Below are 25,401 nucleotides of genomic sequence, written 5' to 3' on the forward strand. Positions count from 1 at the left end.
CTGTGAATACAAGCCACAGGCAGCAGCTGCTGTCTATACCAAAGGAAGGCAGGACACATCTCACCGGCATTGCTGGACTTTTCAATTCAATGAAGAGAGCTGCCAGTAAATGCATTCAGGGAGTTGGGAGGAACTCTTAAACCTCTGCGCACAATAGCAGTATGTTGTGGGGCCATCCAGTGCTTAGGATACATGTAAAAGGAAGAAAAGTCTCAAAAGGCATTTTAGCTCTCCAAAGAACATCCTGTCTTTCAGGATCCATCTACAGCCCACTCTCAGACACAATCCCTCAGCACCTCATCTTCCTCTCCCCTCCAAACCAGCTTTCATAGGAGGATTACCAGAAGCAAAGATGCATCCAGAAAAGTTTCTGAGATACTTGAATATTGCCAGGGTGGAGGACAGTTTAAATGCTCACTCTTCTGTGCATCTCAGAACCAGCTCTCACTTTCCCTGGTTTGGCACTTGTTTAACTCATCCTGTTCCCAGGCCAGGAGGGCTGGATGCACAGTGCTTCTCCTCCCTGGATCCCTCCGGTTAGCCATTAACTTTCCGACCACGAGCTTCCCTCAGGCTCAGAGCTGTGCAGAGAGGAAGGATGAGCGTCTGTACTCGCTGACAGTCCCTGGCTGTGCCCCTGGCATCAGCCTTCTCTTGCGGCTGGCGTAGGGCACTGTGTCACACTAATGCAAGCCCTCCATGAGTTTATTTTGGCATTACTGCTGTCCCATTTTCTCTCTATAGTAAGTATGTAATACTAATGCTTGATTTCCCTCTCCACCTCATACACATACACACACACACACATCTTTCTCCTCAATGAGGCTGTCTAATCTTTCTGTGAGTTACTGCCTGATTATTCCCTCCTCCAGGGACCTTTTTCCATTACTTAGCTTTCACCATGTGTGCAGGTGTTTTGAGCTCCTCACTACCTGATGTTTCCTCACCATAATGTTCCCTCCCTCAGTAACAAAGATATTGGCTAACAGCAGACCTCAGTCCTGTCTCTTTTGAAAAACACAGGATATTTCCTCCTTATTCTGTACTTTCACATTTTGTTACTACAGGTTTTGCACTGTGTTAGGCAAGAGAGTTAGGCAAACTCCTCTCCTCCTCAAAATACAGAAACCATACAACATCCAATTCTGCATTCTCACAATTCAGATTAAAAAAATCAAAAGGTACATTTGCTTCTCTTCTTTCTTTTGACTCAAATTTCACTGATTTCAGCAAACTTAAAATCTGAAAACTTTCCAACAAGTTCTGTGTCTAAGATTTAAAAAAAAACAAAGGATGGCCTCTTATTTTGCTTTAACTAAGAGATAAGAGCAAGGGATCAAGGTGGAAGATTTATCACCTTAAAAGAACAGGGAAAAATTGAATAATACACAACAAGGCAACTTTTCTGTTATTTTATTGATATTAGTGAAGAAAAAATTAAATTCCATCATTCTGATGTGTTACAATTGCTTTCTCTGGTGGGTGGACAGCTCCTACAGCTTATTTAAAGGCTAAATAATACTTCCTGATTGCATGATTACCTTCTACACTTTAAGTTCTCTTATGGTATTGCTTTCTTCCTCTGGGTGTATAAAATGGTCCATTAAGTCCATGACTATTTTTCAGAATCAACTGTTATTCTATCTACTGGTTTAAGATACATTCAAATAAAAAGATACTTAAATTTACTTGCAATAAGTGCACACATACAACAGCAAACAGAGCTGATGGCATTTTACTAAAACATTGTAAGTTCATAGAATAAATAGAAGTCTCCAAACACATGCTGTAACTGACCGATGTGTTTTTTTTTCTTTCTCAAAAAATATCTTTAGTGTCCATAGCACTACTGCAATAACTACTTCATTCAGAAAGAAACAAACCACCCACCTATCTCTCGTCACAAAGACTAAAAGACAGTTTCATTTATACAAGAAATTATCAGTGCTAATAATTTAGTAACAGTCTGGTACAAATGGCAACTCACGGCAATTACGTGTAGTGTGACAATGGTAACAAACAGGGAGCTTGATTTTAGATGCCACAACAAGTGCAAGGAAAAGAAAGTGGATGCTAAACCCTCCCTGCTTTGCTCCTCTCCATCCCCTCTCCCAAAAAATATTTATGTCTGAGCTCCGCTCTAGAAACAAGCTCCCTCCAGTCTGTTCCAATTCCAAGGTATTTCAACTCTTTCTACAAGCACTCAGCAGAAGGTTGGGAGAAACAGAGAAAAAATTGTGATACAATTAGGATTGCCTGGCAACCAAAGGTTGTGTGAAGTCTTATGTTTTCCTTTCTGAAAAGTAGGGGGTTATATGTTTGTATGGCAGGAATTGTCCTCATTTTAAAAACGCTGCAAAAATACAGCATTTTCCCTACTTTTACCTATGCTAGGGTCCGACTTTGGATGAAGAAGGTTTCTCTGAAAAAATGGAACAAAAAATGGGTGGAGAATATTCTCACCCTGCTTACAAGGCCACGTCTCTGACATGCATGAAACACGAAGATCAGCACAAGGGCTGCAAGCTGCTCTTTCCCGCCTGTACCATTCCATTACTAAATGTTTTCTGTGGTTCTCTGCTGAGGTTCAAGGACTCACCTTTTCCTAATACTGGTTTTGCTACATGTTCTTTTATAACATTCTTATCTGTCGATCTGTTCTGCAACTGGGACTTCTAGGAAGTCACTGCCATGTTTACCTCATGAGTTGTGAAAACTGTTTTCTTTGGGCGCACTGACAAAGCATGTTTCAGTGGCAGCAACACATAGTAAAGCATTTTCCCTTCCACAATCCAGTGCAGCATTGAAGAACAAAACAAAACAGAACAAAAGAACAACAAAGAAAGAAGTTGCACAAAGTGTAGGTGTGCCAAAGGAAACAGCCGTGGTAGGAATATGTCAATATCCCAGGTACCCAGTAGGCCTGCTGACCTCAACACAGTATTAGTTCAAGTTTATAAATCCTGGGCAGGAGGCAAATACAGAACAGGAAAAAAAAAAATACAGTTTCATCCATTCAGGCATAATAGCCAGGCACTCCAATAACTCAGCTCAACTCATCTACAGAGGCAAAATTAAAACTACCATATGTTAAACTGAGTGCTTTTTTCAGTATTTAACGAAGCACAAATGCTCCCATGCTTCAAGTGATGTAATGAGAGGTCTCACGTAACACATTCAATAGCTTCCCATGCACCTTTGACTCAAGTTAGGCTAGCTACAGAATTCACGTTTTTCTAGTCAAGTTATTTTTTGTCAGTTTTGCTCTTTTGCTTTTTTTCAGTGCATCTTAAAAAAAAAAAACCTTTTCAAAAGGTTAGCAAGTTAACCTTAATACAGCAATCATAACATAGAGCCTTTTGCACTCGATTGAACAGTAAAATAATCCAATTAGTTACAATAGATCTGGTACATATTTACACATTTTATACAAAGTTTACACATTTCTCCCATTAGGCACAAAGTTGATTTGTCAAACTCAAGAGGCAATGAAGGGGTGGAGGGGAAAGGAAAAAGAGATTGGAGAAAGAATCCAAGTATTTTCATTTAAAAAGACTAGCTGTAAAAATAAAGTCCTTCATCGTAAGCTAGTTTGCTTCGGGAGCTTGGTTCCCATGAGGATCCCCGAAGTGAGGGACGTTGGGCCTTTCATCTGCATGCTGGAACCCACCATGGTGGGGAAGCTCCGATTCCTTCGGATGCCAGTGTTCAGCTGGATGCCCCCGATGGCACTGGTCACGGCAGGGCAGCCCAAGGGGAGGCCGTCAGGTGCCAGGCCTCCAGGAACAAGGGCCCTCACTGGTCCCTGTGCCCCACAGAGAAGAGGTCCCTGGTCATCAGTTAAAGGAGCGGCTGACGTTTGCCCTGAACTCACAACTTTGGCAATACCAAACCTCCTGACTTTGTCCACGAGATTAAGGTTGGAAACAGACACGTCAGTTTGGCTCTCACTGTTCCTGATGTTCTTTTTATTCCTCACCTCTTTCAAGATTGAACTAGCAGGCTTCGAAGCCAAGAAGTTGTCATAAGGTGGGCTGGTGCACTTGAACTCAAAAGATGGAGGGGAAGAAGAAGGTGTCTGCATGGGTGAGTTTGGTGGAGTGGAAGGAATGATTGCCATTTTTGGGGAGTATGTGTTCAGCAGGGTGCTCCTGCTGGCTCTATCCCAGCTCTGTGGATTGTACACTGCTGCTGAGATGCCCCTTTCCTTCAGCAGCCACACCAGCCCCAGGGATGTGCTCATCGTTGTCGTGGATTCTCGGAGGTTGGTGAAGGATTCGGCCAAACTCAGACGCCGAGGAGTGCAGGGAGTAGCCACCGGGGTGCCTTTCAGATTGCTAATGCTGCCACAAGCTGGAGTAGGTGCTGCGTTAAGGCTGAAAGCAAAGGAGCACTCAAATTATTCTCTCCACTAGAAAATTAAAATTTACTACAGGCAAGATTTTTAACCCTGAGCAGGGCCTTTTATCCATTTGGAGAATGAACAGGACACTAACAGTTCCCAGCCCCCCACAAATGTGATTACAAGCGCAAAACCATCGGATCTCACAAAACGTATCTCCACTTTGCACGCTTCAGAGCCCAGTCTCAGAGGATTAATGCCACTACCACCACCCAGCACCACATTTCTCCTGATAAACTATTAACAAGTTTGTGATCAACACATTCAGTTTTTCTTCCTGATCCACTGGCTGTCACAACTCCCAGTTGCTTCTAAGAGACAGGGAAATGCGGGAGACTGGACCAATGGTATAAGCAAGACATCTACTTTTTAGTGTCACCTCTGAGCACATGGAACTGAACACTCACTTACTAAGGCACAGTGTACTTAATTATTCCAGAAACAAGGCATGTGGGATACCTATGACAAATTCATGTCTGTTTGAGAGAATCCCAAGAGCTCCATGCACCTTCAGAAAATTAAAAAAAAAAAAAAATCCAACTTTTTCTAACCACAGGCAAATTATAGTCTTTGCCACAAGGACACACACAGATTAAAAAAAAAAATAAAAAAAGAATTCCACAGTAATATCTCCTAAGCACAGGTTCATCCCCTCTAATGGCATTAAAGGGTCTTGAGCAATGCAACACCTGATGCTAACAAAGGATTCACTGACGTGACCTCACCACCGTTCAAAGAAGGAAATCTACTCCCTTACCTTGCCAGGTTAGCAGGTAGAAGACACTCAGCAAAGAGTCAGACAGAAAGTAAAGCCAGTGCAAGACAGTGGGAAAACTAAGCAGCTGGGAGGGGAAGGAGTGGGGAGAGAGTGGGATTTTCCCTTTTCAGCAGAGCCATGCTGTTGGATTGGCTCAGCCGTAACATGCAACTTAAGGTTCTCTGCACCAAGAAAAGCATTTCAAAGAGCCACCTTGAAACAATCTGGTTGGATTTCCAAGAGAAGACTCTGGCGAATGACTAAATTATGGGGGCTGAGATGGTGTCTTGACTGGAATTTTCAGTCTCATTTCACCTTACATTAATGAATTCTTTGTAGCCAACACTACTGTGCATATCAGGTTGGATACCCTGGAATGCTTTGAGCTGCAGCTTCTGATGAGCTTGTAACATCATCTAGATCCATGTGAGCAGGTGATGTGAATTCACATAACACTGGAAACTCTAGTCCCTTGGTCTAATAATCAACATATCTTTAAGGCACTTCTTAATTAAGAAAATATTAGCCTGATGCTGTGAAATGTCAAGTCATGTCTTCTTTCCAAGGCTAAATAGGATCTGACCAACATGATCTCTAACGATGATTTGAAACTGTACCAGCCTTTACCATAAGCAAGTGAAACTGAGGAAGTTGAATTGCAGTTGCAATTCAGCAAGAGGAATCCCGTATATTCCTTGTAGTGTACTGTAGTGAAACACTTATTTGAGAAAACCAGCAGATGTAATTAGAAATGCAGCCTTGCTAAGTGGCTCTGGACTCAGTCTCCTTGCACCCCCGTGTGTGCTGTGGCTGTCAGTGCAAGTGGCAGATGTGCTAAGGCACATCTTGACGTCCTGTCCTTTCTGTCTAGGCTGAGGCAGCAGCAGGGAAGAAGGATCTCTCCCAGCTGAGCTCAGGAGGCCATGCACACCCACTGCAGCAGCACACCCACTCTGAAGGCAAGGCTGAGTGGAAAGAAGTCGGTTCACAATTCTTCTCTTAAGCACTGATTAAAGCTGGACCCTCATAGTTCTGATTCCAGTGGAACTAAAAAGCAGCGACAGCCACTGTGGTGCATCTCCCATACAGCTAAGTACAGAATAAAGAAGTCTTGAAAAGCATCAGGGAGAGAAAAGAAAGAGAAGTTACTGCATGAACTAACTTTCTACAAGGTATGACCATATACATTTCAGAAATCCAGACATATGGTGTTAATTACCAGGCTTCCAAGATATCCTAGTCACAAGATAAAAACTATAGCACTCCAGCACTTTAGAGAGCTTCACTCTTTCCAAATAGAGATATCAGTTGCACGGACATGTAGATTAGCATTTCTACTAATTTTTCAGCACAGTTATACACACCAGTGCAATTAAAAAAACAAGCCATCCCTGCAAGAAAGCAGTTGCAGATGTTGCCTTTTTTCCCATTTGATCATTTTGGTATTGCTTTAACTGGGAAGTATTTTTCCCATCAAACTGACCAACACCACAGGGCGCCCTGGACACCATTGCAGAAACAGACTCAAAGTGGCCTCAGCAGCTCAGCCTAGTGATGGTCTCAGAGTTAGATTGAGAAGAGAAACAAATAAAGGAGCATTTCATTTAGCTGGATGAAATTTAGTCAGGTTAGAGCAACACCTGAGGTAGCACAGGTTAAAATGTAACCAGGTAGGTAAATGCCAAACTTCTTGGGGTTAGCTGGTGCCACACACACTAGCATTCCTTGTACATGACCCTGCCAACACAGATGCTGCTGGCAGTGCTGCTCACCCCCGACCACGCTGGGTCACAGTGTCTGCCCTACACCTCCTCTCATCACAACGAGACATAACGCAGTTTCTCGTCCTCCTCACATGACCTGTGAAGAATCATTTATAGTTGGTAAGGAGGAGCTCCTTAAACATCTGCTGAAAACACAGTTGTGTTTATTTTGCTCTGTTCTCCTGAACGAATGATGAACTTCCATTTAACTAAGGCAGCTGAAAATGCACTGAATTTAGCTGTCTTTTCTGACTGATTTGTTTGATGTAGTACCCAAAGAGTTTGTTATGATCACAACTGACAGAAATTCAACAATAACAAGAAAATTAAAATAGAACTGCAGCCATATAAGAGGATCTCTTCAGTAATTGTGCTGAAGGGAAAGACAGAAAAGAGTAAAGAAAAGTCAGCCAGGCCGCTAATAACTAACTTAGTTCAGAAAGTGAAGAAAAAAGTTACATTTAAACATCATATATTTTCTTTCCACCTGACAGATTTTCATGTTCAATACCCTCGCTTTTCGTGCCCTTCACAGCCAGTCAGTGCCTATCTCATGTCTAAACAAGTGTAGGCACACCACCTCTGCATGGGGACCTACACAGTGGTACACTCCCACAGAGGAGCTGGAAGGGGCACAGAAAGCAATGAGACATTGTCCTTATAAACAGAAAAGAACATTCTGTAAATCCTGATTTGCTTTGGGAGAAAAAGCTTCCTCTTTAAGTATGAAATTCACACCACCCACCTCTGGTTCTCAGATCTTCACCTTCCCATTAGGCCACAGAACCGCCTTCTGTGGGCATGCAGTGTCTATGCTGTCAACTGGTATTGCATCACCAGCTTGTTAGTTTCAGTCTGGCAACTATGAATTAATGTCCAACAATTACACCAAGAAACAAAGTAGATATCTCCCTGTTTCCAATTAAGGCATATGTCCTCCTCCGTTCCTCACGTAGTTCTTGGATTTAAGCACATTCCTTAACCTGCACATTCCTTTTTTTTTTTTTTTTCTGAAAGGAAATATTTAGACTTCCTCCCTGGAAAAACCCCTCGTCTTTTTTGGTAAGAGATTACATCCTGTGCATTCACATATGACAACTACAACTAGTCTAAGATGAGGAGTAGCCTAGTTTGGATATCAGAAGTCAATACAGTTATGCCTGATCCTGCAATATCTTAACTAGAGACAACAAAATTTAAGAAACTTTGATTGGCTTTTTAAAACATCACACATGCCTCCCAAATTCAGACAGAGGTAACTCAAAACAGGAGGAATAATTGCTGGGTGTGTTGCAATTCACCACTGCATTCAATGCCTGTGCTTATGCTATTGTTTTGCATTTGCTTAGAGGGGAAACTGATAGAGCTGAAGGCTTTGTCATCATGGGAATCCCTTACCTTGGCGTGACTCGTGTGAGTTCATCGGAGGGGTGCAGAATGCGGCAGGTGGTGAAGGTGAAGGTGGAGTTGGTTTGTGACATGCACTTCCCAGGATGAGGTACTAAATTAAAAAAAAGCAAATTCTTTGCATTTTACACAGAAAAGGGGAAAACCAAACTTCTGTGTGCTGATAAGACAGATGCAAAAAGTGATGAGGCACCTTGATGGGATCAATGCAAGAAAAGTGAAATGGCCAAGTACTACAGTGTTAAACAGACACTTGTTCTCCAAAAGAAACACCTCTAGGACTCCAAGGCCAGTGCTAAAAAGGTCTGCTGAAACTTGCCCATGATCACAAACACTGCAGATTAAGTCTTATTCAAACCAAATTTAGGCCAGGCAGTGCTTGAAATGCTAGTCCCTATCCAAACTAGCAGCTTACATCAGTGGGAAATTACAAGCAAAATTTTCTAGTACCAGCTCAGGAGCACTAGGATTTTCTAAATGTTTGTGCCTTTCAGCTTTTAGATTGATCCACAAAAAGGTATCCCCATTACTTCTCAGTAATGGATCCATCTGGCTAATGCTACAGGAATACAGATTGTTGGGGTGGGGAGGGGAGGGGCACACATTAATTGCTGTTTTTCTGACTTTTCATATCCACAATATGGAAAGTGGTAGTTTTTTGGATCCACTACTGTACATCTGCGACATTTCTCTTGTGCATGTGATTAGGTTATTTAAAAATGTATGTCCTCAGCTGCATAGTATAACAGTTTGAATATTTGTAGACAGTGTAGTAAGCAAATTTCCTAACAAATGTGGCTGTAAAACTGCCATTCTGGTGATAATCAGTGATTTGGGAAAGAAGCAATACAGCTTAATTTTAAAAATTAAGGACTTAGGCCAACTTCTTTCTTCTTAGTAGAAATACTTCTGTGGCTGTATTAACCTGCTATATAATGCAGCTGTGGTCACTGCAAAATAACTACAGAATTTAAGAGCCATGCATCTGAAAAGCTGGTTGAAAAACACCCAGAGTTAAATATTACATCAAAGACATCATGATTGCATAGGTTCTCTTACTTAGTAACCCAACTCAGCAGTGGTCAAAAGACATGCACAATAAAAACCATGTGCGGCTCCCTCCCCCACCAGTCCTACCCAACCCTCTGAGCCATTCCCTGATTAAGCCACATTTTAATACCACAGTACGCCACTATTGAACACATTGCAAAAGACAGACAGATTGACCAGCTGGACCAGACACCATTCTGAACTCCCAGAGCAGCTCAGCAGAAGCAAGGCAAGTCTTAATTGTGGCTGTGTTCCCTTTTCCACATATAAAGAAAGTATCACAGCTCCAAAAAAGTGTGTGTGGTTAGGTAGCCCTTTAAGAACACAGATAAGCAGTGTGGGAAGGGTAGAGCATGGGCAGTGTGAACAGTGGAAGCAGAAGTGGCTGAGCATACAGTGTGAGGTAACTTCTAGTCAGCACTGGAATGTACGGCTGTACATTAGAGAAGGATATTTCTCAGGACCCACTGGAGTGTCATGTTAACACACTCAAATGTTAGCACGGCATAACATAACAACAAGCTCTACTTCACCTCCAGAGATGGTAATTAGGATGCTTCAGGAATCCAGTTGCTTTAGAGATTAGTGTAAGCACTACAAAAGCTATTACAAGGGAGCACAGCCTAGCAATCATGATTCTCTCCATATTGTAGAGAGTTATAAGAAAATCTGGAGAAAGAACTCAAATAACTGGACATGAAAAAAATTGGTTATTTAGAGAAACACAGGACTTTAACATAAATCAATTAGAAACAAAGCAATTATCCCTGGATGATGAATAGAGAACAGAATAAAGCAATGCTGGTTTAAGATTGCAAGCTCAACCCAAAGCACATAGCTGTCATACAATCAGTGCATTTTCCCCATTTTTAATATCCACTGGGCATCCCCTCAGATTGGAGACAGGCACATTGAAGAAACAGCTGAATTAGCAAAAGCAAGACTCATTGCTATTAATGAGTCAAAGATAGGAGAAGGCTGCTAAAAGTAGAGAAATCACTAGCTCTAATCAGAGGAGACAAACTGAAGTGATGAAAAAAAATCTATCAATTTCCAAATATGTATTTCACCCTTCAAATACCACTAAGAAAGTCCTGTACCAGCTTCATCCTTCATCAGTCAACAATGGGTTGTATCATATTGCTGTAGCATTTTCCGTCCTTCGGACACAGTAAAAAGAGTGAGAACCTGTTGCTGTAAGTGAACAAATTTTATCAAATAGAAACAAAATTATTAATTTCTAACTTAGTAATTTTACATGGGAATGGTCATCTCCTGAGATGGTATAAGTTCATGAGGAAGTAATACATTTTTCTAATAAGACTATCTTCACATTTACATATGTCAGAGTATTCTCTTGAATATAAACATCTGCTGCATGTAACTGTCTGAAACCAAATGTTTTACTTATACCCTCTTTTCCAAAGTAGTCATAGTTTAATAACAAGGCTTCATATCTGTATGAAAAAGAGTCTGTGCATAATTCTGTGCTTAACAAAATTTACAGAAACATCATGTAATTTCATCCATCAAGAACCCAGTGCAAACTGTTAGTGCATTTTCCCCATAAATTAAAATGAAATCTAAACTTATGATTTCTGCTGTACCATGTTTTAGCACTCAGGAATAAATGATTCTTCACCTTATTAAGCTTTCTCAAAAAATTCACAGGCATTATGGAAAAATGCAAACCATCATAGCTGAAAGGGACTCTTCTGTAAGTACAAACACTATTGTAAAAACACCTTTGAAAATATTGAGAAAAAAAAAAAAAAGGGCAGGTTCCAGTGAAACTGAGTGCAGAGAGCTCCATCTTCTGGTAGAACAAACAGGACTTTCCTCACAAAACATAAAACTGATTTTATGTCTCTCGGAGTTGTCTCAGATCCAGCTGCAGGACTCAGAGCTTGTGGGCCATTCTGCTAGGTGTAAACAGCAAAATAGGTATGTTCAGGACATGCCCTTCAGCCCAGGGAACTCTCAAAAGGCCATTTTAACTGGATTTTCAACCAGCTTGTGCAGAGGAAGGTACAAAGTTACAGTAGGTGAACAAGTGGCCTGCCCCACCCACAAGAAGATGTCAAGGCAAATGAAGTTTGAGAAAGATTTGTAAGAGGTAGCTATACTAAGGTGCCATTAACTTTTGTACCATTGGCTCAAAATTCAAATTTGTTGTTATGCTGAAATAACAGTGAGGAGGCAGATAGCTCAAGGTGACCAATAAATCTTTGCATTTTATACAAACACCTATTCTGGCACATACAGATTTATTAGGGAATTAACTTCAGAAAAGCTGGGAAATCTTTAGAGTATGGTTTGATCCAGACTGGCACAAAGTTAACCCTTTTGTACAACAGTGAAGCAAGCCACTCTATTCCATCATTTTTTGGCATGTTTCAAGGAAAGGACGGAACCCGGTTCCCTGCTATTTGAGCAGGGAGCGCACTGGAATTAGGGCATCTCTTCAGCACAGGCTGTGGAAACAGGGATGGATGACAATCAGACTGAGGCATCCTTAGAGCAACAGATGGTGTTTTAAAGCATTAGAAGTTTATTGCTGAATAGAAAAGTTCTGCCTGCTTTAAAAGAGGATAATGAAGGACCATTAGGAGCTTTTTTTTTTACCCTACTGTGTGATCATCTAGAATACAGGCTATGGACTTCACTTTTGCCAGTTTGTGCCACTGATTCCATCCTTGGATGAGGTGAAATTACGGGAAACTAGGCAACAAAACCCCACTAGGATCCACGGGACAAGACAGCGGCTTCATGCAGTGTCAAGATTTAGCAGAGTTCATCCCCTTCAGGTGACTAAAGGTGAGAGCTCTGATATCCAGTGCTACCTGTACTGAAAATGCCTGGATGACAGAATAGGGGGAGTATTGATTAAGCTGGATCTGATGCCTGGGTGAACCACTACTTCAAGAAGGAGTTAAGTGATAGAAAAACCAGCTAAAATGTGAACGTGGTGCTCTCTAAAGGTGCAACTGTGAATACTAAAAACCTCCAGGAATTCATATGTCTGCACCGGGAGCATGGCTTTTGTTATGTTTCTTAAACAGCAAAAATACTTTCTGAATACCTGAGTTTCCAAAATTTTCATTTATTTTGCCTTTGGAAACAGAAAGAGTGGAAAAACTGAACAAAGGCAGGTATTCTTTGGACAGGGTGTTGTTCTGGCTGCAATCACTTTCTCATACGTTAATAACCTTTGAGCATAGATGTAAAAAGACTTCAAAGTATTTCATGTGGCTTCAACATAAGTTTATGAAGGCTAGGATCCCCAAATTAAAATCCAAGCATTTTAACAGCATAGAAAGAAACTGCTGACAGGTTTTCTTAAAAGATAATTACTGTGAAAATATTCATGCCATTTGAAAATAAAATATATATTAAATATGCATCAATACCTTAGTTCCAAGAAGAGTTACAAAATTTATTGCTTTTCTGTACAATGATAACTTTCTAGAAGCATGTGTAGTAATGCTGCTAAAAACAACTCAAACATAATACATTCATTATGTGTTCTTGTGATTTTGGGCCTCTATTTGGAAAGCCCTCCATGTCATGGTTAAGGTCTAAGCATGAAGTACAAGAGTGCTGATCCCGTAGTGCTGTGCACATGTCTATTCAAAGCAATCAGTCAGCGGAACTAACAAACGCAAGTACTGAAAGACCATTTTATGCACCCAATACTAGCAGGCAATTAAGCAAACACTGCATCAAGTGTAGCCCTTCCAACTTCAAAATTAGAACATTCATAACATTATTAAGTGCTTTGAGCGGCTGGTGTTTCGTTTGTTTCTTTAAGGGAAACATGACAGCCAGCGACTTAAAAAACCACAACAAACCAAACAAAAAGCCAACCCAAACAACCCCTCCCTCCAAAACAGATTCTGTACAGTTTTTTAGTATACTAGTTTTTCACAGAAAAAAACCAAAACAAAACAAAAAAATAGAGGTTACAAAAAATTTGTGCTGCAAAAATTACTTGTCCCAGATGATTTTAAGAACACGGTGTCCTGTAACTTCTCTACAATTTCACTTATGCTGAGAGTCTACACAAGTGATACACAAAACTCAACCTACTCCTGTGTATTAGGCTAGAACTGCAACTTTGGAATTTACAATCCTCCATAAAGTCAATTCTACTCACACACAGTATAGGCTCCAACAGACTAACTGCAGACCATATGTCACATGTGTGCTAACTTCTCCTGAAATGTTCAGTGCCATAATTGGGATGGAATAGGCATTTATGGTGAAGAAGCTGTTTTATAGATCAATGGGTACTACAGGTTTCAACATATGGACAAGAAAACACAAGGAACTTAACTTTTCCTTTTTTAGTCAGAATGATTTCTGACTCTAACTATCCCAAGAATAGAACATCTATCACAATTGTTCTGAATACGCTTGTTTTGACTACAAGATATGTTTGGCACCAGCAGTGTTTTCTCTCCTGAGCCAGGAAGTTAAAGCAAACACTTGGGCTCATTTTGAGTAGCACTCTGAACACGCAGAATGGCAATATGAATAGTACTTGCAAGTACTGTGACAAAGAACATATCCAGTGCAAAAAAGGCAAGATACAAACCTCAGAGCACACAATCAACTGAAGCAGAAACCTGCCCAACAGACTAAGATGATCTACACCTGCTGGGAAGGTCCTTGTAGGCACCGTATCACTAAAGACTTTTTGGTCTGAGGCTAGACAACCTGTAGCTCTAGACTAGCACACTTTATGGCCTGCCAACAGCAAGTGTAAGAAGACACCTTCTGGCTTTTACAGACCTCTTGAATAAGATTTTTCCACAATGGAGCTATCCTGGATTACAAGCAAAGACACTATTGCTAGAGACTATATGCAAGATTTTTCTTTCCTTTCCTTTTTATTTTACTTCCACATTCTCTACCAAGAGTTCGTTCTGTATATTGCCAGCTGGAAGCAATTCCTAACTGGAATCAGGCAAGCAATGATGTTGTAACCTTGTACTCATGACAGGCTCATGATAAGGTGCTGCATGTCCATACACACCCCTACCTGCCTTGCATTTCCTACTCAGAAATCTAGAAGAAAGAATGCTGAGGAGAAGCAATGAGAAGCAGTGGCTGTGCAATATTTAAATACAAAATAAATTCATAAGCTAAGCATGCACCTCCTTCTCCCAAAAGATATTCTTCAGTGGGCAGATTGTGGATCCTAAGAAGTACTGCTCCATTAGTAAGTGCCTATTCTGAAAAAAACCACAATCATCTCCTCCTTGTACAATGCCTAAAAAGCTGCTTCAAAAAAAAAGCAGACACAGTGTCTTTACTCCATTTGAGCAACACAACCAATAATGATGTGGTAGCTCGTGGATACTCCTAAATCCTATGCAACAGGACAATTTGAAAGAAGGCAAAAGAATGGGAAATTAAAGTTTTCAGTGCACTTGTTCATTCTACAGAAAGTTATCAATTTTGACCCATTTATTTCTGTAATGTATTAAAATTACTCAGCAAACAATACAAGGTAAAATAAGGTTGCTAGAGCTATTTCATTGATTTTATCTACTTTGTCAATTTATAAGGTGGGGAATTTGCTTAAAACCCCTGTCTAAATAGACTTTTCCCAGGAAAAGTCAACAGTAACCAGTAAATAACCTGTTCATAAACAGTGACCTTTATTCAAATCATAATGGAGACAGAAAATGGAAGGAAATACTAGGCTTTCTTACCAGTTTGTAAACACGGAGCAGGCCTACTTTTATTGCTCTACTCGAAAGAAAGAACTCTTTCAAATTATTACCCAGAACTGTTAGACTTATTTGTTCTTTAAAAAAAAACCCAACAAGGAACTAAACTATATCCTTATCTATGTTTAGCCCATGACAATGAGTCTTTTACTTTTTTTGAGATGTTCCTGTGTTGAACACTCTTACAGTTAGAAAATTCTTAAAAACGTAACCCAAGCAACATTTTTTTCACATTTACTCTGCTCTGAGTTGATGAAAACTGCTTGTTCCCTTGCTCTCTACAGCAACACATTTTAAAATTAATCATATATTTAGTTGAATCTTTTGTTCCCTAGATCCTAAAAATGCCAGTTATTTCAGTCTTTGATTATTTCAGTCCATCTTTCTTATATCTCCAGCTTTTCTTGCTGTTGTTACTCAGACTCTTCAAAACTATAAAAACCTGGATAATATCCAAAATGGTACACAACTGCCTGAAGAGGCATTATTTATTTTCATATTAATATAAAAATAATATGAACTTTCTTTCTGGGATTTCATAGAACAAGGAAAATTTTTGCCAATGGAAAGGGAAGTTGAAGGGTTTGGATGTTGAAGCACTGGAACAGACTGCCCAGGGAAGTGGTTGGGTCCCTACCCCAGCAGGTATTTAAAAGATCTGTAGATATGGCACTTGGGGACATGGTTTAGTGGTGGACTTGACAGTGCTGGGTTAATGCCTGGACTCAATGATCTTAGAGGTCTTTTCCAGCATTAATAATTCTATGATTTGAAGTTTAACCTTAATACGACTGACTGTAGAAAGTAGCTTATATTCAATAGTTGAAAGCACTGAACTGCCACTGCAGTGAGAGCTGAAGATACTCTGCTTGTCATGATAATAACAGAAATGTTATTGCTTAGCCCTGAGACAATCTAATCTTCCAAAGACCAGCCAAATATTAAATTATGATTTATCCCAGAACAATGAGAGGGAAGGAAGTGTCTTCATTTAAAGTAGTTATACAAACACAAGAAGTCTAGGGAAAAAAGGAGTTCTGGCAATTTTATGATTCTGGACTAAATATAATTCTTTACCAGAGGCAAATCTTAATGAAGACTATATAGCTTATTAAAACAAAAAACCCCAAATCCCAAGAACAAGAGAGAAACCACACAAACTCAGAACACATCTATAGTCTTGAGAATCTAATCTTGTGCAATAGCAGACTGCTAGTGTCAGTTCAGAGTATCTAATAGCTCATGCAGTACTGTGTCACTTAAGAATGTTTACGTCTTAATACGGTATAAATAGGAAGGACAGGGTTTAATAGTGTGGTGGAGAAAGAGTAAGGGAAATATTATTAGTCACTCTATAAGAACATTCCCTTAATTCTTCTTCTCAGAAGGACTTTTAAAACAGATAACTGTGTCTGAGGTAAGTGAATTAAACTTTCAGAATTTCTTTGGTGGTTTTCAAGGCACTCCATTTGTTTCAGCAAAGGCAAGATGGAGGCATCTTTAGTGCACCAGTCATTTAGTCCTTGTTTTTTTCCCAAAGTACAAATATCTAAAGCATGGCATCACCTTTTACAAACTGTCAGAAGAGTATCTGCCCTACAGCAATACAAAATATATGTAATCTGTACATTACACACATTTAAGAGTGCGCACTAAATACACACACAAGTTGAATACATGCCACACAAAGGTTTGTGAATGAACCACTTCCTTTTAGCAGCCTTCTCATATCAAAATAGAGTAAAATATTGACCACAGATGCTGTTACTGAAAAACAAATTAAAATATTATCAAAGAAACAATTTTTGAGCCAATGTTAGAATGGTTATGTTCTAACCACTGCTCGCACTATCGTGCAGATGCTACACACAAAGCAATATTATGGATGCTGTTCTGAAGAGACGTGAGAATGGCCCAGTAATCAAAATCCTGTAAAGATGTCAGTTTTACTGGACTTAATGAGTTTCCCTCACCAGACCCCTCATCATCGTCAGTCGCGGACTCCTGCATCTCCTCTGTGAAAGCCTGAGATTGGCGGGGGTTATTCTTGTTCTCTGAAACAGTCACTTGTGCTTGTGACCTCTCACCTGAGGTCTCTGTGTGCTGAACTGGCGTCGAGGTAGTTAGGCCCTTGTAAGAAATGTCACCTGTCTCATCTTCCTCATAGTCATTAAGGCAGTACACTTCATCCAGGTCCAGGTCTAGGGTCCTGAAGCCCTTAGTGACAACCCCGGGCCTCGGGTCCAGGATCCCACCCAAGTGAGGCTGAGCCAGCTGCTGCCAGTGGTGCAAAGTGGCAGAACCTTGAAAGGGAACAGAAAGACAACCAAAATCAATTAGTAAGCAATCCAGGACCTAAAACACAAAGTCCCACTTCATTTATCCAGAAGACCAAAGGTTTGAGAGCTCCAAACCTTTAATGTTTCTGGGTTTAATGTGTCTAGGGAGACATGCTACAGCACAAAACTGCTTCACTTAGGCCTCAGCATTTCCACACCAGCATGTAATAAATGATCACATCAGCACTTATGCAAAGCCTGGTGGTGAGAAGCAGCACACTAGTGCACATGCACATCCCCTTCCTGTAAATATCCTCATCCACTTCAATTCACAGGATTAAGCAGGAGTAGAAAGAATTTACATTGTAACAGTTGATCTGAGCACCATCACAGAAAGCTCTAAGAGGAACATATACCACATATTCCCACATTAAGCTCAAACTAAGACAAGTGCTGAAAACATGCCAGAATTTTCTGCCAGTGGCTAATGGGAGGACAGTAGTCACACAGATTGCACAGCAATTTTAGCTTTGTACTATATGTTAGAAAACCCCATCGACTTCAGGCACGTGTAAGCAGATACACAGCTCTGAACTACATGTCAAAGCTAAATACCTGTGTGGGCCCTATGCTACAGGAATTCAACTACTACATAACTAATGCTACTGTACCTGTAGCTTCATCCTTGGCAGAGAAATGTTTTGAAAAAGAGGGTGCATTTTACAGAGAAGAGCATTCAATATTCAAGGTTTAATAGGAGACAGTCAGAAACAGCAGTAGATCAGGAAAGATTCATATATACACCGAGATGGACCCAGTGAAATCAAGGGAGAATTTATTTGATTCCTCAAGTAGCAATTAAACGCTGAGACCTGCATTTTTTCTGTGTGCCCACCATCACTGTTTTGAAAAATGTGACTTATAATCACACATATCCTATGACACAAACAAAACATCCTTCTTTTCACCGCTGCCTGCAAATCAGAGCAGTTTTTGCAGTCTTTTTCCTGTTCCCTCTCTGCAAAGCGGAATACCCAGTCGTTCAACAAGGTGGCACACAAATGTCTCACCCCATATTCAGAGTCCGAGAATATTCAATTCGTTACATGGTGTATGTAAAAGCTTAAACAACTGTAATAACTAGAGAAGGGGTGGCTCCTATATACATTTTCAATCTGAGAAAAATCCTATGGAATGAGAAAAATTGCCATTTCACATATTGCTCTTGAGAAAGCTTACTGTAAATAGGAAGTGAACAGGGAAAAAACTATTTCTCTAGAATGACTGGGAACAATGGGTGGCATTTTAATTAAGCCTATGTCACTTTTTAAGATCTATAATTTTTTTAGTTCAGAATAAACGTGTCTGCTAGATTACTTTGGCTAATGACCCTATCTATTTTTTTCTTTTATTTAAATAAGTCTAGAAGGATTAGAGAAAATTTGCACCCTCGAGGCTCAAGAAGTAGAAACTATTACAACCCCAAAATGAGAGAAGAGACGTCCTTATAACTTGTATTTACTTCTGAATTGTCACAAAGGCCAAGTTTTTTCCTTTCCTATAAAAGAAATACCCCAGAATGTGAAGAAGTGACAGATATTGTCAAGGCTTAACCTAGGAGTAGAGGTTTTCTGTCAGTCTACTCCAAGAATTAAAGAACAAAGGAAATAAAAATTTCTTTCTGCACTGCATGCAAGTATAAAAAAATTAATTAACTTCTACACACTAGCTTCTGGAGATGTAATCTTTTTCACCTTAAAGCACACCAAAACTTATACTTAAAATAAATTCAGCAGAATACAAGCACTTCATTTTCAATATATATCTCATATTTTTCCATAGGAAATATATTTACCAAAATATCTGCATTTTGAGCTTTAACATTTCTAGTGAAACTACAGACATCAAAATGGCCTTAGCTCCATCACAAACAAGAGTATATCTGAGCCTCATCTTGATCTCATAAAATGTGTGCAAAGAAGGTTTAATTTCCTATATAGAAAATGAGCGCAAATGTACAAGGGAATCCAACAATTGTAAATCCCCAATAAAACGAAAAAAGAGAAAGCTGCAGAAGTCAAAAGAAGAGGGAAATACAACACTTCTTTGGCCTACATTCAGTCCCAGGTTCCTAGCAGATGGTTTGGTAAATTATCAGAAACAGCTGGCATGAGGGAATCACTGTGTAACAGTGGGACATGCCACTGAAGGAAAAAGGAATATAAGAACAAAATAAGTATATGAACGAAGTCCTTTTTTTCCTATATTCCTGGTATCTCTGCATGATTGCACATAGGCTTTGAGGATCAGAGAAAGCTTAGAAATTCACAGTGTGTTGCTCCCACAATTGCAGTGAAGTGGGTGAAGACATAGTCAGTCCCAGGTTTTAGTTTTCCTACAGATAGTGCTACCTTGTGCTAATGACAGAACAAGTCACATAGTTTAAAACATAGTTTAAAACAACAAAAAAAACCAAAACAAATCTCACTGGACTATAATTAAAACAAGTCACATCAAGCAATCCTCCTGTTTGACTAAAAGACAGAATGTGTTGATTTTTAAAGGTGCAAAAGATTAATTTCTTAGTGCTTCTGCCACTTTTTTTCCTGGGGGATTTAAAAGATTGCTTTAAAGGAGCAGAAGTCATTAACTTATAGTAAATTTATTATAGAACTAATTTTTTTTTCTGTTTCATGACATGAGCGTCCAAAACAGTAATAAAACCAAAGACACAACTACTTATAGCAGTCTGCAGGTACAGCTGACTGTTTTTCCCTAGTAGTCTGAAGGTGTCCATGAAGTTGAAAAAAAAAACTAAGGCTCATGAAAAATATTCAGGAAATAAACTAAGCTGAAATGAAAAACAAAATTATGAAGATATTTAGTTAATAAAAGTTAACAAACACAAAACTTATGAAACAGGCAGACACAAACATGCTACAAATAAGATCTAAAACCAAACATGGGAAGTACTTTAAAAGGTGCAATAATTTCAAGAGAGAAATGACCCAGTGAAAACACTGAACAAAACCAAGGGAAAAAAAAAACCCAGACAGATAGAAAGATGATAAAGACTTAAAGAGTTTATTGGAAGACAAAATCAGATATAATGGGATGGTGATAGAAATCTATTACAGTGGTAGCAACCAGAAACTGAAACAAAGTGGGATCATCCTTTCCCTCATGTGGTACAAGAAATTTTATGACCATTTAAAAGCAGCCATGAAAACAAACTATTAAAATCTGCTCAACAGTATGGGTTTGTGTGCTATGGCTGTAGTTTCATTTGAATAGGTTGATACAGTACATCGCTTTCTTCAGGACATAAGAACGCTTATGTTTGCTTCTGAGTATGCATCATGCTATATGCGCCTTATAAATGAAATAAATTTGTTCTAAACAGATGAAAAAAACAGATGAAAAAAAAGGAACTTCTGCAATTAAAACACACACAATGCAATGTAGCACAAGAGTTCTGTTAAAGGAAAAGAGAGAGAGAGATAGAGAGAGGGAGAGAGAGAGAGAAGCCAAAGCTAAATGATGTTACCTAGTGTATCTGTGAAGTACTACAGGGAAACTTCATTTGGTTTAAAACCTAAAGGAATTGACTCAACTAACTTCCAGCTACAACCTGAAAGAACTGAAGAAAGCCAGGTAGACTATACTACATTTGCTTTGATAGCTTTTTTTAAACAGTCTATTGAAATAAACTTTGAAATACAGCTCTAGCCCCGACTACCATCTATCTCTTATCTTGCCTTTTTCTGAGACAACGTATGAAGGAAATTTGACTTTAAAAAACCCCACCTATTTCACACATGAAACACAAAGCCATAGTGAATCGTGTGATCACTTAAACAACCCATTAAGTCCAGAGATAATTTTGAATCACTATAACAGTTCTATTTGACCAACTGGTCTAACTGAAGTAGGTAACAGCCTTTCCAGATACTAATTTACAGAACCCTTGCTGTTTAGATTTCATAGAGTTATCCACCTTCCTTTTCCAATTATGAAATGGTAACATTTAGATTGGATGTAAAGCTGCACTGATGATGTGCACGTGTGGCCTGTAATATTGATTTTACTGCTTGGGCTGGGATTGTTTCCTAACTCTTTTAAGGCTTGTGGAAGACTATATTAGAAGATCTCAAACCAACAGCGTGGAGTACTGTCTCTAAAGTAAAAAGAATATGTATTGCAAAGATTTCCTGCTTTCTGGTGATGGATTAGGGACCACAAAGAGTCACTAATAACAACAGATAAAGGCCGAGGCCCTTTGTTATCACCTTCTAGTGGTTTCACAATCTGAAGCTTTTCTGGCAGGTAGGAGCGACTGCTGATAGACATTCCTGAATATCCAGTGAATTCTGAAAACCTGGAGTGAGTTCCCAGTGACATGATGCTCTCTGTGGGGGTAACAGAACCACTGTGGAGTTCTCCCTTTTCTGCCAGTTCTCGCAACTTCCTTTCCTGCTCTTCTTCAAAGAACTTGCGCTCCGAGAGGTAATTCTCGCGCCTAAGGGAGAGCCTACGCAGGGCAGTCTCTAGGTCACTGGAGCCTGGAGTCCCTGGAGTTCCAGGCTTCTTCATCCTGTCTTCATTTCTAAAACATAAAGGAGGACACAGAAAAATAATGAAAAAAAAAGGTGGGAGGGAAAAAAACACATTCTTAGAAATGTTTAATACTTTCATATGACAGTTTTGAGACACTCACCAATACCTTTACATTACTGTGTCTGGGAACAACTTGCTCCTCATCTGAAGAGCTCAAAGGCAAACACCAGTCTTTTGTTTCTCTTTCACAGTAAAAATTTTGAGTCCTAGTTCCTGCTTGGAAACCTGCACTTTACTTAAGAGCTTCCTCCTACAAAGAGGTGAGAGTTCTCTACTTGTCCTGCGCCTCTCACAGTTACGTAAACTCAGGGAAGCAGGCCCCATGTTAAAGGGCCAATGCTGTAAGACTACCACAGTGAGTCACAAGAGTATATTATACTGACAAACACATATTGTTTTGAAGTATTAAGCCATTTTAATGAAAAGTATATACAGCATATGGTGTGGAGCTGTACTGGGGGAAGAGCTAAAAAAGCAAAGTTCCGATTGGTTTCATTAGTAAGTTTTCATATTAGGTAACCTACAGATGCACACTTTATTCATTTTTAGGATCAGTTAACTGTAGCTGCATCTGGAATCAGAACTCCCAGGCATTTACGTAACATGGTGAAAATATAATTATTTTTAAGTGTTGACACATAAAAACAAAGGGTGGTTTTACATCATCTGGCGATATTGCATCTCAGAACAAGTCTAAGTTACAGACACTGATCAATACACAGTACTTTCTTAAAGCTTTATTTTTTTAATAAATTTGAGTGCCCAAAAACTATAAGCACAAAATAGATTTTGAAGACGTATGCCACTGTGATAACTGCAGTACATAAGACAAAAGGAGGAAAAGAGGAACACTGCCTTTATATCAGAAACAAAGCAAAAGCAAATTCCAGTGCTCTGGTACTGACCCATTGTCTGAGGACTCTGTCTCTAAGATGATGCTATTGGTCTTGTTGTCTATCATAATGTTAGAGATGTCTCCCCCATAGAAACTGGAACGTGGCGTGCTGACACAGCTAGAAATGACTGAGTTCATAGCAGAGGACTGGTTAGAGCCTGGGATATTCATTGGTGACGGAGTCATGGATCTCTGCTTGACAACTTGATTGACATTTCTCACCGTCTCAAAGACCCGCTTCTGATGCCTGTAAAACACACACATAGTTAAAAATTACTCAGGAACTTATTACTATAAGAAGGAACAGATTAACAGGTAACAGCTTATTAACAGCTCTTCCTATTCACAGGTCTATCAAACACTTTGGTTTTATATATAGTTCTATAAAGTAGTATGCATAGGATCCCATACTAGCTACAGTCCGGCCATTACATTCAATCCATCAAAATAATTCTTCTATCACCTTAGAATATTTTTGACAGAACATTTGACAATCATTTGCATGGACCCTTTCAAATATTAATAAAAACTAAGTGAAAGAGCATTTCAGTACATCAGCTAAAAGTGCCATAAAGCCATTATGTAAAAATGAGATTTTAAAAACCAGAATTAACCTCCATTCAACTCTTAACTATAAACTGATTAATCCATTTTTAAAAAGAGAGTTTGAATTTGCTCTCCTGAGTATCTCCATGCAAGTAAGTCCTGTATGTTTTCTCTCTGAAACCAATTTCCAATCCCCTTAAATAGCACTTTACAAAACAGATGCCAGAAATATAATGGACCAAGACTTGAGAGAGAGGCTCTCAAGACTGGAAACCTAATATTTGACGTACTTCTACAGTTCATTCTTTATCACTATTGTCATTATACCATAACAAACACTGTTCACTTGGTTCAAGACCGACATCAGATAACACTTCAGCAGAAATTTCTTGACAAAATAAAATTACCCTACATCATGCTGCAGCAGTGCCACCACTGCTTTATTTTACAGTTCAACAATTGCTGAACACAAGGATAGCACATTCCTTCTATCTGAAAGGTAACACTGCCAGGTTGTAACAGTGACTGCATGCCTTAGGCTATTTAATGTCATTTAAATTTCTTTCCTTCTGTCCGTGGGTGCCCAACAGTTGCACCTTTTGTATGGAGGCTCCAGGTCTATAGCATATATCTTTGAGTCTGAATCTAAGAGTATTTATTAATAAACAATCCCATGGAGGTTGCAGTTACTATCACTGCACAAATAAATAAAACCAAGACAAGTCACGCAACTAAAAAAAAAGTATCCTTCTCTGGTACAGGCAAAGTAAATAAGACATTCTAAAGAAGTTAAACTAGCTTTAAGTTAGCTTATACTGGAAGGATGAAAGGATCCTATGGGGTTTTAGCATGCTCACAACTTTTGATCTTACATTTTTCTAACCAACATTTCACTCTGTCAAAACCTCATTTGCAGTTCTTGGCTCAGGCTCAGCGTATGCATCAGGCATTTAGCAAATGCAATTAGAAGGTTTCTGGGAAGTGCCTACTGTACCTTCCCTGATTGTCCTCTTTTGTAAACTCTGTTTCTGTAACAGACCCTGTAAACTGGATTAACTTATTTCAAATTAAACAATCCATGCTTTGTGGATTTGCTATCTCACAAATCTGTGAGTTAAACCTATTGGAGTACACGTGCAACTGGCATCAGGGAGGCCATTTCTGCCAAGCTGTATCTATCTATAGCTTTGGGGCTGTCGCAAGCACTTAACTTGTTTCAAGCTACTCTCTTGTTTAATTCAACAGAACTTCAGCACAGGTATAATGGGCATCACACTAAGTACCCAACCATTCCAAATCCCTTACTGCCCTGATGTTCCTCCTGTAAAAACTGGATTAGATCAACCTGTTATGTTATAAAACTCACCAAGAACTTGAACTCCTCCTCTAACTGGTAAAACTGGTAACTGAAGAAATCTAGCACGGTAACACACAAGAAAACAAACCTTTTCTCATTCTCAGCACTCACCAAGGAGGAAAGAAGTTTACAAGACAAGGCAAAGCCAGTTTATAGGTGTTTTCTTTTAGCAGCTTTAGAAGAAAATAAAAACACCCAAAAAACTAGACAATTTGTTTTCCTTTCTCTCTATTATTCACACTTAGCCAGAAATATTTCTTTCTAAATATCTAACTCAACTCTTTCCTGTTCTTTTTCTCATCTAATAATTAAATTCAGATATAACCAATCAGTTAGGAACCAATTCTTTTCAGTCGTACGCCAAGTCAGGAGAGTCGGGTTCATCCAAATGCAGTTCTTTCCTCATTGACCCTTCTATCTCTGCTGCCAAAGAATCCTGTTGAAAACAAGCACAAAAGAGAAACAAATATCATAGCATTAATAGGTTGGCGTGACAGAAAATAATAGAATACTTATACAAAATAATAAATAATGAAGAGTATTTCTAGAAGAAAAAAGGAAGGTTTAAACATGAAAAATGACTGGAAAAC

General features: G+C 39.3%; 1 protein-coding gene across 6 annotated transcripts in view; it reads right to left on the minus strand.

Annotated features, from left to right (window-relative positions):
• Positions 1–1,396: 1,396 nt before the first annotated feature.
• The window catches only part of TRAK1 (trafficking kinesin protein 1), a 127,830-nt gene continuing 103,825 nt past the window's right edge, over positions 1,397–25,401 (minus strand). For 4 of the 6 annotated variants that reach the window (XM_038128815.1, XM_038128813.1, XM_038128816.1 and 1 more), the window contains 6 exons: positions 25,171–25,247; positions 22,919–23,155; positions 21,686–22,002; positions 17,091–17,420; positions 8,321–8,423; positions 1,397–4,376 (listed from right to left, as the gene is read on the minus strand). In XM_038128815.1, coding sequence (XP_037984743.1) covers positions 3,578–4,376; positions 8,321–8,423; positions 17,091–17,420; positions 21,686–22,002; positions 22,919–23,155; positions 25,171–25,247 — 1,863 coding nt within the window. In that variant the 3' untranslated portion in view covers positions 1,397–3,577. The remainder of the gene's footprint in view (positions 4,377–8,320; positions 8,424–17,090; positions 17,421–21,685; positions 22,003–22,918; positions 23,156–25,170; positions 25,248–25,401) is intronic. The other 2 variants (XM_038128814.1, XM_038128819.1) reach the window with 1 other exon arrangement.

The sequence above is a fragment of the Motacilla alba genome, chromosome 2, assembly GCF_015832195.1.
Source record: "Motacilla alba alba isolate MOTALB_02 chromosome 2, Motacilla_alba_V1.0_pri, whole genome shotgun sequence".
Classification (NCBI taxonomy): domain Eukaryota; kingdom Metazoa; phylum Chordata; class Aves; order Passeriformes; family Motacillidae; genus Motacilla; species Motacilla alba.